Genomic DNA, 18,067 nt, shown 5'->3' with positions numbered 1-18,067 from the left:
ACCCCCTCGCAGCTTCAGGATAAACTCCTGAAAAGAACTGCTGCACCTTGCACTGTTTCTAGACTCACAACAGCCACTATCAAAGTGCAGGCATAGTAAATGCTCAATAAAGCAGTTGACTGATAATGAATAAAAAAAAATCATTAGCCAAAAATGAGGTAAGATTATTAAATAGGTCCATTTAATATAGTAGTGACTCAATATATTTGTGGTTGAAGCAGAGAGAAGGTGGGGAGGGCAGGTGTCATTTTAACTCCTTTTGACGAAGTCTTATTCATTCCTCTATGAAAGAGCTTGTTGGTCAAGGTCATAAAGATTTCTTAAAATTTTCTCCAGACAGACATGTCCTAAAGGCAGAATCAGTTGCATGATTGCCTCAAAGTATTGATTACTTTACCTGCATTTGGCTTTTCTCTTTATAATGCCACTAAAATAGGCAGAGTCTTATAGGAGACCTTTAACTCTTCTTGCTTGAGTTCCTACTGAGTTCTTGGCTCCCTTCATTTGAAGGGTTGGAGGTCAAGCAAATCATTCCAGTCTGTTTGTTCTTCTCTCTCTCTCTCTCTCTCTCTCTCTCTCTCTCTCTCGCTCTCACTCTCGCTCTCTCTCTCCGTCTTTAATATATGACTGGCCTGTACATTGTCTCCCAAATTTACTAACCTAACTGCTGGATGCTTTTGCTTTCTCCCATATAATAGATTGTGTCTCTGAAATCTAACTCTAATCAGTACTTCCTACTTAATAGAGTATTGCCTCATTTACCAAATATCCTTAGGGAATGTGGGTTTATACACAAAATAATTTTCCAAAAAAATTACAGTTTATCCTTTTACACCTAATTTTAAAATTTTATTTGAATCATTCTGAATGGCAATTATTCCAAAAATGTTTCATATCACATTATTTTCTTTCAATGAGTATAATGAATGCAATTGAACCTTTCCAGGTTGACTTGAGTTCATTATGGTTTGTGTTATTAAATTATTTTAGTATGTGTAGATGCTTGCCTCTACACAAAATAAGAATGGTAGGCTTTAAGAGTTCTGGTGTTAACTTTGTAGTTTTTCCCATCACCTCCTTTATTATCAGACCATGAGTTATCAAGTCTTCATATTGACATTCTGCCTATTTTGAGTAGCCCTCTCTTCTTATTTGTTCCTTCTAATAGCTATTGGTTGAACTATATATAAAGAGGACATAGATTTGGAACTAAGCTTATAGTACTTGTCAGTATATTAAATTAAGAAATAAAGAACATGGGCTTCCCTGGTGGCGCAGTGGTTGAGAGTCCGCCTGCCGATGCAGGGGACAAGGGTTCGTGCCCCAGTCCGGGAAGATCCCACATGCCGCGGAGCGGCTGGGCCCGTGAGCCATGGCCGCTGAGCCTGCGCGTCCGGAGCCTGTGCTCCGCAACGGGAGAGGCCACAACAGTGAGAGGCCCGCGTACCGAAAAAAAAAAAAAAAGAACATTATGACCTGAGCAATGCACTCAATCTCAATGTTCCAGAAAGTTAATAGTACTATCTGAAATTTGACCAAAGGTAATTATAGAACAAATACAGTTTACAGTGCCCCTATAAGAATGCCACATGGTCAATCTTGAGTATGCATTAAACTCAGAGTTCTAGAAAGTTGGGGCTGTTTGTATTTGACCTGGAGAGTATATATGGAGCACATCCAATATATTGTGCTCTATTATGAATGTTGCGTTGTCAATTTTGAGTAGCTAAAATGTATACCTCCAAATAGTTTAAATCCTGGATTTGATGGAGGCAGCTTAATAAACATATAATGTGTGTTTGGAATAAGCTTGGCCTGGTTTCAAAACCTCCGAGCCTCAGTTTCTTCATTAGTTTAAATAGCAATAATACATCATCTTATAAAATTGTTGTGAAGATGAACTAAAGCAAAGTGCTTATGTTTCCTCAATAAATTCCATTCTTTCTGCTCCTAAATCTAATCCAATTTACTAGATATCCAAAAACCTGCCTGCTTTCTCAAAATTGAAAAAAAATATATAAAAATTGGTATCACGTTTAAAATATCAGATGAAAATATTAAAGTGTTATCAATATATATCCCTCCTTTGTTAAAATTAAGATTTTAATCCTTTTTCAGCCTACGGCACTTACATCATGGGGTAGACCATTTAGGCTGATGATACCTCTGAATTTCAGAGAATTCAGAGAAGCATTTCAAAATGCACTATCTATAACTATCATCATATATACAGGTTTAAATAAAAATTTTTAAAGTAATAAACATAAACTTTAATGCATTTGAGAGAACTCTAAATCATTTAAAATTTGGTATTTGTAGGAAGTCCTTTATATTATTTTTGTATGAAAAGAGAGTTACCTGTTTCATCTTAGAAAAGGTAATTTCAATCTAAAGCGTCTGTGCTTAAGATCATGTGTTTCTTTCCATGTTTGTACTGTTTTAGTTCATTGCTTCAGGATATTGATGCAAAAATATAATTAAATCCAATTTAATAGACACTTGCTCAGTTTCTGTTGTTTTCCTAGGTCTGATCTAGGTACTGTCAGGAATATCAAGAAATTGAATGTCAACTGACTCCATCCTCCTATCTTTCCAGAACACTCCCTCTTATACCACTCCAACCCTCCTTTGACCCCATCAGAACCACCAATCTATTAGTACCACCACCTTTTCATGAATTCTCTCACCCTCTCTCAAGGTTTGCTCTGCCCTTTTTGCATGGTTTGAATTTTATGGTCAGTCATCAAATGATCCCCTTGATACCTTTGCTTCTTTTTTATATATCTACGTATGCTCAGTAAAATTACAACCCTGACTGAATCCAGCTCTCTACCTATGGCTGAAAAGATCCGGAAGAAAACAGTCACACTGATTGATATGACTTTAAGTTCATGATTGCAGTTCTGAAGTGGAGACTTAATGCTTCCCAACAATCATGTTGTACTTCCTTCCTCTATTGACTCTCATTCTCTTCTGGTGACTATTTCACATGTTCTCTTCTGTCTTCAAACTCCCACATCTCCTGTCCCATGTTCATGGTTATTTATCCTACTCCACTGAGAAAATCAAAACTCTCGAAGGATGATTTCCAGACTGTCACCATCCTATCAATTCATCTACCAGCATCTGCACCCATATTCTCTCATTTCTGCCAAATTAGTACAGGTAAACTACTCCTGTTTCTCTCTAAAACCAGTCTCTCCACTGGTTAACCATCCCCTCTTGCCGACCCATGGATATCACTGTAGAAATTCTCCTCAGTCTCTACCACATCATCAAGATTTTCCTCTCTACTTGTTTATTCTAATCAGTATACCCACTTGCTATTATTTCTTCTGTTCTAAAGAAAATTTCTTGGATTTTCTTCCCTTAATATCCCTCACCCCCTTGCAGCAAAAGCTCTAGATGGAGTTGTCTATACCCTTTATCTACGATTCTTTCCTCTCATCCTCTCTTAAACCCACCCCAGTCTTTAAGCCCTCCACTCCAAAACAATTCCAAATGAGGTCATACAGATCTCCTCATTACTAAATCCAAAGGCAATATTTGGTCATCATGTTACTTGACTTAGCAACATCATTTGAAACAGTTAAATGCTTCTTCCTACTTTGCACATTTTCTTTATTTGATTTCTAGGATTCAATACTCTTATTTTTCCCCCTATCTCACTGATTGATCTTGTTCAGGCTCCTATGTTGATTCTTCCTCTTCTCCCCAACCTCATTTTGGAGTATTTCATGGTTCAGCCCCTTGTCCTTGTTTCTTCATTATCTACATTTACATCACTGGTGCTCACATTTTGTCTCATGGTTTAAATACTGTCTAAATCAGCGGTTCCCAACCTTTTTGGTACCAGGGACCGGTTTCATGGAAGACAATTTTTCCACAAACCGGGGTGGGGGGGGATGGTTTCAGGATGATTCAAGCACATTACATTTACTGTGCACTTTATTCCTATTATTATTACATTGTAATATATAATGAAATAATTATACAACTCACCAGAATGCAGAATCAGTGGGAGCCCTGAGCTTGTTTTCCTGCAACTAGATGGTTCCATCTGGGGGTGATGGGAGACAGTGATACCCGAAGTGTGTTGCTATGTCCAGTCTACTCAGTAATCTCATTTTGGTTGCTGTCACTGCAGAAAACACTGCTTCACAAAGATAGGATGTTGGAAATGGAAGCAGGTTTTTCAGTGCTTTTATGGCAATCTCAATTTATTCCGCCTTGACTTTAATCCAGAATGTATGGAGATTTGAAGTTGTCTCAAACATACTTTTAAGGCCACCATCATTTACGATATCAAGGAGTTGATCCTCTTCTATAGCACAGAGAAAGTCAATTCACCTGGCTTATGCACAAATGGGTCATGGATCCATTCCTTCCCAGTTCGGAGGTCTTTTGTGGTTGGGAAATAATGCTCAAATTCTTTTGAAAGCTGAGATAAGTGATCATACGCCAGCTGGGAGAAAGAAGGCCCTGGCTCTATCTCTTTCAAAATCTCTGCTAATGTTTGAAACTTGTCAAAAATCCCAATGTTCAGTCGTCGCCCCCATATTTCCAGTTTGGCTTTGAATGCAGCCACATTATCTGCCGACTTGAACACACTTGTCGTTCTCCCCTGAAATGACAGATTGAGCTCATTGAGCAGGTTGAATATGTCACACAAGTAAGCAAGATTTGCAACCCATTCTGTGTCACTGAAATGTGCTGCCAGTGGTGACTGTTTTTCTAAAAGGAATCTCTGGAGTGGCTCTCATAACTCAAAAACTCTGACCGGTGATCTGCCTTTAGAAAGCCATCTCACTTCTGTGTATAAGAGAAGACGTGTGCTCTGCGTCCATCTCCTCACAGAGCTGCATGAACAGATGTGAGTTAAGGGCATGTACTTTAATGTGGTTGATAATTTTAATCACATCCTGCAAAACGTCTTTAAGTTCAGGTGACATTTTTCAGATAGCCAGCATTTCTCTATGGATGACACAGTGTGTAGACTCACATTCAGAAGCGACCTCTTCGACCCGAGTAGTGAAACCAGAAAGCTGTCCAGTCATGGCAGCCTCTCTGTCCGTGCATATACCAACACAGAATGACCAATTCAGTTTTCCTGACATGTAATCATTCAAAGACTTGAATAGTTTTGCAGCTGTGGCGTTGGTTGGCAACAAAAGTGTACATAACGTATCCTCATGTGCATCCTCCTGAAAAATATATGGCACAAAAACATGCATTGTTGCCTTGTCATCAACATCGGTAGAGTTGTCAACCTGGATTGCGTACCACGGTGACTCATTAATCCTCTCTAACAATTGTGCCTCAATATCCTCTATTTCATCAATTTGTCTAGTTATGGTGCTAGACGATAGTGAAACACGTGCCATCTTTTGAACTGCAGCCTCTCCTAAAAGTTCATCCTAAAAGATGTCCTTAACAGCAGGCAGGATCAACTCTTCACCAATAGTAAAGGGCTTCTTAGCTTTAGCAATGTGGTTAGCCACTAAGGATGATGCTCTCAGTGCAGACACATTTGATGAAGTAGTGGTCTTCAATAATTGCTTCCATTCTTCACGTTCATGTTTTTCTTCTTTTGAAAAACTCCAAAGGTTTGTCTTTTAATGCAGAGTGCTTGGTCTCCATGTGACAAAGCAATTTTGAAGGTTTCATGGCTTCGTTGGATAGCCAGTTGCCACATACTATACAACACGGGCTTGGAGAATGTGAATCAGCTGTTGCAATGAACCCGTAATTTAAGTAGAACTCTTGGTATTTTCTTTTAAATGCAGCTTTCTTTTTGTTGGCAGTCGTAGAGTCTTCTGCTATCTCATCATTGGGTCTTTCCCCCTTTTCAAAGAAGCTCTCCAGCGATGTTTGATTTTTACTCATTTTGGCTAGGGTTAGCTTGTGGGCTTACCAAAACTGTGACTGAGACAAGTGTGCAGTGCGGAGAGGCGTGGATGTAAGTGGTAAATAAAATAATGGACGAGCCACACACGGACAAAAATAAGTGTCGGATTCTGACTTAAAGCCTGTCACCAGATGCAGCTGTACAATTGAGGTACATCAACTCACTTGCCACTATAAAGCCTGCCATCAGATGCAGCTTGTCACTTGCCACTCACTGATAGGGTTTTGATATGTCTCCAAGCAATTGATTTATTACGGTCTCTGTGCAGTCAAACCTCTCTGCTAATGATGATCTGTATTTGCAGCCACTCCCCAGCGCTAGCATCACTGCCTCAGCTCCACCTCAGATCATCAGGCATTAGATTCTCATAAGGAACGTACAACCTAGATCCCTTGCATGCGCAGTTCACAGTAGGGTTTGCGTTCCTATGAGAATCTAATGCCATGGCTGATCTGACAGGAGGTGGAGCTCAGGTGGTAATGCCAGCAATGGGGAGCGGCTGTAAATACAGATGAAGCTTCGCTCGCTTGCCCGCTGCTCACCTCCTGCTGTGCGACCTGGTTCCTAACAGGCCACAGACCGATACTGGTCTATGGCCCAGGGGTTGGGGATCCCTGATCTAAATGATAATGAATCCTACATCTTGAAATCTACAGTCTAGACCTCTCTCCTAAACCCATCTGACAACCTCTCTTAGAAGTCTTACAGACATCTCGAATTACACATGTCCAAAAGTGAACTATTATTCTTCTTTCCAAAACCTATTTCACATATTGTTTTTCCCATCTAAGTTCAAGATAACTCCTTTATTCAAGTTGCTTAGGACAAAGAACCTGGAGTTGTCCTTGATTTCCTTTTTTCTTTCATACTCTTCGTCCAATCCATCATGCTGTCCTATTGGTCTTATGTTCAAAATTCATCCAGATTCCACTCACTTCCTTCACCCTCCATTGCTCCCACCCTGATGTAAGCCATCATCAATTCTCCTTATGGTTTATTACAATAACACTTAATTGACCTCCCTTTCAGAAAGACCACTCTACTCAGGAGCCAGAGAGATCCTCTCGAATTATAAATCAGACTGTATAACACATCCTTCAATGTCTCTCTATTTCATTCAGAGTAAAAACGATTCTTGTAATGGCCCGAGAGCCCCTACATGAGTCAACACCCCCGTCTCCCCATCATACACCCCTTATTACTTCTCTAACCTAATTCTTTGCTACTCTTCTCTTCCTCACTGTGTTGCAGTCACACTGGCCTCCTAGCTATTCCTAGAATACACCAGGAATGATTAATCTTCATGTCTGTTCACTCTGTCTAAAATTCTCCTACTGTCCATCTTCAGTTTCCAGATATCTGTATTCCTATCTCTCTCACTTTCTTCAAGTCTTTTCTCAACTGCCACCTTTCCAATTAATAAGGCTTACCCTAATCACTGTAGTTAAGTTTGAAATCTTCAGGCATTTCTGATCTATCATTATTGTGCTCTAATTACATTTTCCATAGCATGTCTCAAAAATTAAATACTATTTAATGTATTTCATGTGTATGCTAATTCTCTATGGTTTATTGTATGTGTTACTTTGCCAGAATATAAGCTCCACAAATAAAGAGAATGTATCCATTTTTCTTACACTGTATCACCAATGTTTAATACAATTCCTAACACAGAGTAAACACTCAATAAATATTTGTTGAATGTTGACTTTCCCTTTTAGGGACCTTATAATTAAAATATCAGGGAACCACATAAGACAAGATGATAAAGCAATAATTCCTCAATTTATAACCATATATTGTGTCTCATTATTTTTCAGTGTAAATTTCAGAAATAATACAATCTAAAATGCTAGTCTTAAGAAAAGAAGGTCATGGGCTTCCCAGGTGGCGCAGTGGTTGAGAGTCCGCCTGCCGATACAGGGGACACGGGTTCGTGCCCCGGTCTGGGAAGATCCCACATGCCGCAGAGCGGCTGGGCCCGTGAGCCATGGCCGCTGAGCCTGCGCGTCCGGAGCCTGTGCTCTGCAACGGGAGAGGCCACACAGTGAGAGCCCCGCGTATCGCAAAAAAAAAAAAAAAAAAAAAGTGTGTATGAACTTTTTTAGAATTGAATAGTGTGTGTACATTTATATATATTACAACAATATATATGTGTATAAATATATGTATTTATAACTTTTTAAAAAATCAAACACACTGTGTTTCAGAGGACCAGACAGACCAGTCTCAAAAATTGGTTAATAAAAATGTGAGCTCTACGGGGAATTCCCTGGCGGTCCAGTGGTTAGGCTCCATGATTGCACTGCCGAGGGCGCAGGTTTGATCCCTGGTCCGGGAACTAAGATCCTGCAAGCTGGTTGGTAAGGCCAAAAATAAATTTAAAAAAAAAAAAAAGGAAAAGAAGCAAGATGCTTAAAAAAAAATGTCGGCTCTACATTTTTAATATAATAACGTAATAAAGAGGAACAATAAACAATTTTAATAAGTAATGTAATAAAGTAACGTAATAAAGAGGAACAATAGACATGGTGTTAAAAAATATTAAATAAATCCCACCTATATTCGTTCCCATCTATAAACATCCATTAGGTATTTAAATAAGTTACCTAATCTTTGTGAATGCGTGATTCTTCATCCATAAGATGAAAATAATATTGCCTAATATATCTTCCTCAAAGGATTATTAAGAAAATTAAATTATTTTACACAGTGGCATAAAGGAATGTAAGTTAACTTTCCTCTTATTAATACATGAATTTTACCTAGTATTTATTAGATACTTATTAAGTGGCTGACATGATAGTAAGTGCTTTACAACATGCTATCTAATAATTGGAACAGCCCTTTGAATTAGGCAAGAAATGAGAAAGTGACATTCAAATATTAAAATGTCTGACTAAGATTACATAGCTAGTTAAGTGACAATACTGAGATTAGGTCATCCTTCCAACCCATGCTTTTAACTACTATGCTTTAGTACCTCTCCATGTTTAGACTGAACTATAAGTTAAAGATATGCTCTAAGAACTTTTCCTAAAATCTAAGGTCCATATATTAGTATATATGGTAAAGTTCCCCTGGCAACCTATTTTTCCAAATGTGTTCTGACTTTCATAAGCACATTAAGCAGCTATAAAAACCTCTACAAAAATACAAAAATATTGCTCAGCATAGACTAGTTATATATGTTTACATTATAACATACAAATATTTATTTATAAATATGTTTATTATTTACTTCCCATCTGCAAGAGCATTTATTGCAGCTATTATATTGATAAGATATTGAGATATTCTTTTCAGCACACTAATTCCTACCTCTTTGTTGTTCTCTTAGGTAGATAAATTTTACAAGTTTATACTAGCCAGCTCATCTCGACATGATTGTTGGTTCCTTTATTGATGGACACCCTCTGCTTCTATTTGTTTCTAATAATTATAGATAACAGATATTCAGCACTTTGTGCCAATTACTTTACTTGCTTTATCTCCGTCAATCCTCTCTGCAACTCTCTGATGAAACCATTTATATAATAATCATATTTCAGAGTAGGAAACTAAGACATCGAACATTTAAATGACTTGCCTAGGGTTACCCAAACGGTAAATTATAACGTTGGGATTCCATTTTAATCCAATGGACTCTGCTCTGAACAATTTTAAGTTTAACTGTAAACAACATAATATGAGTTTTTTTTTTTAACAAATAATGTGGTAGCATTTTCACCACAGCAGGGAATTCCATTTTCAGCAGAAGATAAAGAGATACACTACAGTCTTTTCCTTAAAATCGTACTTTAATTTGCTTCTCCTTCCATGTCTTGGTTTACATATAATTTCAGGAAATATCATCCTAAGGCAGGCACCTGTGGAGATAAGGCATCAGGCACACTGGCTTGTAATGAGCCCAGATTGGTAACCGGGCAGAAAAAGCTAAAGGGAGAAAAGTAAAAGCCTTATACTCCTGTTGGTTGCAGATATCCGAAGTGACTATGAATGCTCAGGGGAAAAGTTGAGGATAGCTAAGGGTTATGTTATTGACTTCTGTGCCATTTTGTTAACCTCTAGTTAATAAGGGCAGCTCTAGGTGTTATGACCTTTCCAAAAAGGGTAATTGTTTTTCTCATTCAATTCATACGTAATGGTGCTCCTAAACTTCCTTAGGATTTTGTTAAGAAGGCAAAATCCTTCAGCAATAATTTTAGGACAGCACAGTTTCTGGTGAATCTTCACATAGAGAGAAGTGGCATGAGAAATGCCTCCACACCATCTTTCATACCCTCACTTTGCATTGGTAAATGACTTGTTTGGTTTGGCTCTCCTCCTGCTGCTTCTCTGGACCTTCAAATCCTATGGACATGGTGGTCTATGTCAACAGAATCTAGGAAGGTGGAGGATTTTCTTTCTTGATTATCTATCATCAAAAAGTTCAACTAAATCCTACCACAAAGTGTTCCTTATCCTTCTGTCTTATATGAAGCACCTGGCAGGACTAGTACTTCATAGACATTTTTTTAAACACTTAACAATAGTTTCAAAAATTGAGAGCAAGCAGTACTGCAGGGATATAGGAATGGCTTCATATAGCTGTTTTCCCTTCTAATTTTTGTAGGGCTTATTTCAGTCATCCCGCAGTATCTGTGGGAGATTGGTTCCAGAAAATACCAAAATTGGTTGGCTCCCTGCAGATACCAAAATCCGCAGGTGCTCAAGTTCCTTATATAAAATGGCGTAGTATTTACATATAACCTATGCACACCCATCTGTATACTTTAAATCACCTCTAGATTATTTATAATACTTAATGAAATGCAAATGCTATGTTAATAGTTGCCAGTGTGTAGCAAATTCAAGTTTTGCTTTCTGGAACTTTCTGAGTTTTTTTTTTAATATTTTCTACCTGCGCTTTGTTGAATCTGTGGATGTGGAAATTGTGGATATGGAGGGCCAACTATATATTTAATTCATTTGTATCAATGGATTGAGGCATCCTCCACATCTTTTATTCCTCTGAATAAAATCCTAATTTATGGATTGGGTTTTGGCTTACTGATTTCCAGTAAGAAAAACTTGTGTTTTTCTGTCACATAGCCAACAGCACAGCTGTGACAGCAGATGAGCAGTTCTCCAAGGGCAGTCAGCCAGGCTGGCTACCTCAGAGACTCCAGAGAGGATCCCAGGAAGGATTGCTCACCTTGTCACCCTTTCAGGCAGATGTAGAGCTGCACTCTGTGCCAACAAGAAAGAGGTGCACCAAATGTGTTAGAGCTTCTTAATAGTTTGGGAATATCTATTGGTTTTGTGAATTCTCCTTAGGTATTTACATTGTACATGTTCAATCTTCTCAATCTTACAAAATGAAGGGAGTAAAGATTTTATTTTCTGTTTTCTTATATCTGCTGATTTCCCCTTTCTTTTGTAGCAGCACTATAATAACTAAATAATCCCAACTATTTTTATTTCTTTAGATTAGTAAACAGCCAAGGTATATCCTATGCTAAATTGTCCTCAATTTTATATCTAATTTCCAATTATTACTATCATAAAATATTATTTAACACTCATATTTTTTAAATGTATGTATATTATATAACACTAATGTATTATATTAATAAGTTATTATTCTTACATGTGATTACCCATATGGTGTTTACACTGTGTATTTAATTAATTATTCTTAATATTAAAACTATTGTTTAGTATATTTTATGTACTATTTTCTTAATTTTAGGTGTACAAGAATTTCCAGAAAACATAAAGTGCTGTAAGTGTTTAACAATTATTGAAGCCAGTGTCAATCCCATTTCTAAGTGAGTATGAGTGATTACATTTTATTTATCTTTATATTTCCATTGGATAATAATGTACCAAGATAAAGGAAACTCACATAGTAAATGAATTTTAAATGCTGTATTTAAAATTCAGTTTAATAGAATGATGGGAAAGGAATAATCAAATCAGGATAGTTCAATAAAAGATGAGTAAAAGCATTGCTGAGTAAAAATGAAGGCCTAATTGACACAAGATGGCATTACTTTGACGGAAACCGTGTCATCATTTTTTGTGGTTCTCAAGCAACATTCCATGGAAGAGCGCCAAAACTAAGAAAACAGTTATTAGTTATGGTCATGCTGGAAAATTAGCATCAAGGTTCTGATGAAAGTTCAAGAGAGTGCAAATGTATAAGGTGCATGCAAATAGCTGTCATGCGATTCAAGGTGGAAAATGAATTAAGTATGATCAGAAAAAGGGAGTACTGTATTTAGGTACCAGATATCACAGGAAGAGCAAAAAGACAATTCTGTGAGGATAGCCTAATGGAAAACATGGATGGTAAAAATACTGTGATCAGAAATAGGGTATTTGTGTGTCATGATCTGTTAGTAGAGAAATGCCAAGGGAAAGTGAAACCCAGCATGTGACCATGTTTCAAATTATGATATGCCATAGTGATAGTGTGTATTGTGGAATCAAATAGGTGAAGAAACCATGAAGTGAATGGATTGGGTAAGCCCTGGACCTGAATGTTAAAGTCACTTATCTGTGGAAGTGGATGTAAAATCTAGAAAGTCTATTGAAAGTTGTAGTAACATTTGGAAGTGGATGAAATTAATCAGTGGTATTGGGATGCAGATAATGAGTTGCAAAGTAAGACTGGCATTTTAATAATACAAACACTGACAGGATTTGAGCAAAATCCCTCAGTCCTTTGTCCACGTGAAGATGGGGAGACTGGGAGAAACTGAAGTTCATAGGAAAGGCATTGAATGAATCTAGTGTTTCCAGTAAAAGACAAAAGGAAGTTTATCAAAGGGAATTTAAAGGGAAAATTTTCACCAATAGGGTTGAGGAGAGGGAGTAGTGAGGATGGTTTCTCTATGGATCATGAGAAGAGGATGTAGGTGAAACTAGAAATGAAATAGAATGTAAAAGAATGAGGTAGAAGTTTAGATGAGGCTCTTTACAGTGAATGGTTTGTGAAATAATTTGAGGCCTTTAGTAGAAAGTGTGGAACATCAAGGAATAAACTATGTTTGAATAAACCATATTCTACCTCAAATGTAGAATATGGTGAGGGGAAAGAAAAACGTGAAAAGTATTCTCCAAAACACTTAGACCAAAATGCAACTTTCTCATAAAAGAAATAAATATTGGTAACTTATCACAACAGGACTATAGACATGTCCTTGACTTAAGTCATAATCTAGGGCAGATGATGAATTATTTTGATTTCTAGCTCTTTAATTCTAATAGCTCATTGTATTTAGGAATCGTGGTCAGGTCTTTGAGGGTAGAAGTCAGATGATAAATTACATATTAAAAAGCTTAAAATCTATAGTTTTGTTGGCTATGCCTCTGGATTCTTTTCATATATTTAACTTTTTAAAAGATAAATGAATATAACTGATTTCATCAAAAAATGTCTAACACTAAAAGAAAGTTTGGGAATTCATTAAAATATTACTCAAAAAAGAGTCAATTTAAATAGTATATCAATTTTAAAGTCAGCGTTTTTTTTTTAAGATATATTGGGTTGGCCAAAAAGTTCATTTGTATTTTTCCCTAAGATGTATGGAAAAACCCAAACGAACTTTTTGGCCAACCCAATAATTCACATACAGTAAAATTCACTCTTTTAGGTGTATGGCTCAGTGAATTTTGACAAATGTATATAGTTACGGAATCACCATAATCATTAATATATAGACTATTTCCATCATCCCAAAAAGTTCCCTCAGCCCAGTCATCCATTGATCTGATTTCTGTCCCCATGGTTTTGCCTTTTCCAAAATATCATATAAATGGTGTCATACTTTGTGGTTTTTTTCTTAACACTGATTTTGAGGTTTATTCCTGACATTTCAAGAATTGGTACTACATTCCCATTTATTTCTAGGTAGAATTCCATTGTATGAATGTAACACAATTTGTTTATCTCTTCCTCAGTTGATAGAATTTTAAGTTGTTTCCAGTTTGGGGCTCTTATGAATAAAGTGGATATAAACCTTTCTGTACAGGTGTTTGTGTAAGCATCTGTTTTCACTTCTGTTGGGTAAACACCTAGGAGTAGTTTTCTCTGGAGTATGGTACATGTATGCATAACCTTTTAAGAAATTTCCAAACTGTTTTCCAAAATAACTATTTCATTGTGCATTCCAAGCAGCAATCTGAGTTTCCATTGTTCCTCATTATTGTCAGCATTTGGTACTGTCAGGTTTTTTTTTTTCTATTTTAGCCAGTCTAGTAGATATATTATCTCATTGTCATATCTCATTGTAGTTTTAATTTATAGTTTAAATGTCAAATTAGAATCTTTCCTTGTATTTATTTACAATCTGTATTGCTTCTTTGTTAAAAGTTCAGATTTTTTGTTCATATTTATTGACTTGTCTTTTTATTATTGAATTATAAGAATTCTTTATAAATTCTGGCTAAAAATCAGATATTTGTTTGCTCTTATGACTTATCTTTTCACTTCCTAAATAGTGACTTTCAAATATAAAAAGATTTTCATTTTCATGAAGCCCTATTTATAATTATTTTATAGTTTATTCTTCTTGTCCCTGTCTAGGAGATCATTACTAAATTCATAGTCATAAAGATTTTCCTCTGGAACTTTTGTAGTTTTGGTTTTACATTTAGGTCTATGATCCATTTAAAGTTGATTTTTGTAAATATATGTAAGGTGTGAGGGTTGTGGTTCTCTTTTTTATTTATTTATTGCATATAGATATCCAACTGTTCCAGTTCCAAGATTATCCTTTTTTTTTTTTTTTTTTTGCGGTACACGGGCCTCTCACTGTTGTGGCCTCTCCCGTTGTGGAGCACAGGCTCCGGACACGCAGGCTCAGTGGGCATGGCTCACAGGCCCAGCTGCTTCGCGGCATGTGGGATCTTCCCGGACTGGGGCACAAACCCGTGTCCCCTGCATCGGCAGGCGGGCTGTCAACAACTGCGCCACCAGGGAAGCCCTATCCTTTCTTTATAAAATTATCAGAGTACCTGTTTTGTAAATCAATTGATCATATGTGTTTGGATCCATTTCTGAATTCTCTATTTTTTATGTTAATCTATATGCCTCTCCTAACACCAGTTTTATACTATCTTAATTACTGTAGCTTTGTAGTAATTCACACAGTCAGGGAATGTGAGTCCTTCAACTTTGTTCTTCTTTATCAAAATTATTTGGACTCTTCTGTGCCCTTTGCTTTTCCATATAATTTTTATAATCAGCTTGCTAAAAAATATGGAATTTTGATAAGGATTTATTGAATCTGTAGACCAATTTGGGCAGAATTGACATGTCAAAAATATTGAGTATTCCTTTTTCTGAACATAATATATCTCTATACTTATTTAGATCTTTTAAAAATTTTTATCAATGTTTTGTAGATTTAAGTTTACAAATATTGTGCAAGTTTTGTTCATCTTATTTCAAGTATTTCATGTTTTGGGGACAATTACAAATAATTTTCCTATCATAGAAATATAATTGATTATTGTATATTGACCTTATATCCTGCAACTTTATTAGATTCACTTATTAGTACTAGTAAATACTTTGTAGCTTTGTGGGGGAAGGGATGTGATTTTCTATGTAGACTATCATGTTACCTGTGAATAAAGACAGTTTTATTTCATCCTTTTCAATCTGTACTTCTTTTATTTATTTATTTAGCCTTATTGACCTGGCTAGGACCTCCTGTATAATGTTGAATAGAAGAGATGAAAACAGATATTATTGCCTTGTTCCCAATCTTACGGAGAAAGCATTCAGACTTTCACCATTATATATGATTGTTACTTTTTTTTTTTAATACATTCCCTTTATCAGGCTGAGGGAATTTAAAATAATACATTTCTCACTTCCTTTTGAGCTTTTACCAGCAGAGCTGTCAGAGTTTAGATTTCTACTTTCAAACTTTTCAAGAAAATCAAGGCTTTCTCTATGATGCTCTTGAACAGTCATGCAATCTCTGACCACTTCCTGGTTCCAAAACCACTCCACGTTTTTTAGGAATTTATTACAGCAGAATCCCAATACCAGATACCAAAATCTGTGTTAGTTTTATAATGCTGTGTAAGACATTACCACATACTTTGTGGCTTACAACAACACATATTTACTATCTCTAAGTTTCTGTGGGTCAGAAATCTGGTCATGCTGTAGCTGGGTTCCCTGTTTGAGAGTTTCACCAGGCTACCATCAAGGGATCAAACTGCAGTCTCATCTGGAGGCTCAACTGGAGAGAAATACATTTTCAAGCTCATTCAAATTATTGGCAGAATTCATTTTCTTGCTGTTATACACCTGTGAGCCCCAGCATTTTGCTGACTGACAGCTAGAGGCCTCTTTTGCCTCCTAAAGGCTGGTGCAGTTCCCAGCCAGGTGACCCTCTCCATAGGCAGTTCACAACATAGCATCTTGTTTCTTCGAGGCCAACAGCAGAGTAGAGTGAGTATCATAGCAAGATGGAGTCACATAATGTAATATAGTTATGAGAATGACATCATATCCTATTTGCCACATTTCATTGATTAGAAGCAAGTCACAAGTCCTACCAATACTCAAGAAGAGAAGATTTTACCAGGGCATGAACTTCTGAAAGCAAAGATTATGGGGTCCACCTTAGAATCTGCCAAATCTTTGAAATCTGTTTTGCTGAGACTTTTCCCTGTCAATAGACATTGAATTTTGTCAAAGTTTTTCTTAAAAAAATATCTATTGACATGATGATATAAATAAACCCTACCTGGTCATGAAGTATTACACTTTTTATAAATTAATGCCTCTGATTTGATAATATTTTGTAAGGATTTTCCCATCTATATTCATGACGCATATTAGTCTGAATTTTTTTTTCCTGTATAGTACTATTCAAGTTGCCTATTTTTTCTTGAGTGATTTCTGGTAGTTTGTGTTTTTCAAGAATGTGTACATTTCATATGTTTTCAAACTTATTGGTACCTCATTTTTCATAATTTTTTTTATTAGCCCTTTAATATCTATAATATCTCTAGTGATGCTCTCTGTTTCATTCCTGGTATCAATAATTTTTGTCTTCTTTCTTTTCTTACTTGATCAGTTATACCAGAGATTATCAATTTGCTCTATTAAAAAATAGACTTAGGTTTCATTTACTTTTCTTTATAGCTTTTCTGTTTATCTTCTTAGATACAAGAAATCTACAAAGTAGTTAAGTCATGAAAACCCTAGAATATGAAAGTTATAGTTTTAAGTGTTAGCGTACTAGTTTTAGTTTTAGATGTGAACTTTATAGTATAGTCTGAATGCCTTAACCAAGTCACTGGTGAAAATTATTACAATAAAATTGAAATAACAACTTCTCAATGAGAAAGTAAGGACCGACATTTATTGAGAACCTAGAATGTCTCAGGCTTTTAGATTATTTCATTTTCATCTTCACGGCAATTATGAAGTAGATAAATATTACCTATGTAACTTTTTACATATGGAAATGCATAAAGATAGTATTTAAATTCCTGGGCTCCTTTTATTATATTTCACAAATCCTGAAGAAACATTTTGATTTTGGTTTAAATTAAAAGATACAATTTGAAAAATCTGTACATTCTTAATGCTCAACAATAAGGAAATCGCTAATAAATTATGGTACATCTACTGGATGGTTATAAAGATTATTTATAGGGTGATCATATGTCTCTGTTTGCTCAAGTCATCCCAGTTTATACCTCTTGATGTGGCATGATTAATAATAGTTCCCTTTTAACACTTCAAAGTGTCCTAGTTTGAATGATAGATTATGTAGTCACTCTGGTTATGCAGCAAAATTGAAAGATAATTACAAAGTAAAGGGAGAAATCATGATACAAGTTTGCAGTGATGTTAAAATAATTAATTGGAAATTAGATCAAAATTAAATACATGAAATGGTAATAATAGTTGTGTTAAGGAGGTGGAATTATGAGCAACATTTTTCTTTTCTCTTTATTTTCTAAATGTTCTCTGATAATGTTAGGTTAATTTTATAACTTTAAGGTTATAAATTAAAATATTTAGATGTAAAATATCTTTCCAATTAGAGTAGGAGATTTGACATTGGCTCCTTAATCAAAACTTATATTACCTGTATTTTAATTTTGTTTAACTGTTCTAATGGAGGTCAAATGCCT

The 18,067-nt window shown here is 35.9% G+C and overlaps 1 protein-coding gene across 2 annotated transcripts in view; it reads left to right on the top strand.

Annotated features, from left to right (window-relative positions):
- The window catches only part of LRRC7 (leucine rich repeat containing 7), a 497,118-nt gene that overhangs the window by 227,116 nt on the left and 251,935 nt on the right, over positions 1 to 18,067 (top strand). For both annotated transcript variants that reach the window (XM_033865102.2, XM_073788430.1), the window contains exon 5: positions 11,643 to 11,721. In XM_033865102.2, the coding sequence (XP_033720993.2) occupies positions 11,643 to 11,721 (79 nt within the window). The remainder of the gene's footprint in view (positions 1 to 11,642; positions 11,722 to 18,067) is intronic.

The sequence above is a fragment of the Tursiops truncatus genome, chromosome 1 (genome assembly GCF_011762595.2).
Source record: "Tursiops truncatus isolate mTurTru1 chromosome 1, mTurTru1.mat.Y, whole genome shotgun sequence".
NCBI lineage: Eukaryota > Metazoa > Chordata > Mammalia > Artiodactyla > Delphinidae > Tursiops > Tursiops truncatus.
Note: the sequence above shows the minus strand (reverse complement) of the source record. Positions and strands in the feature narration are given on the sequence as shown.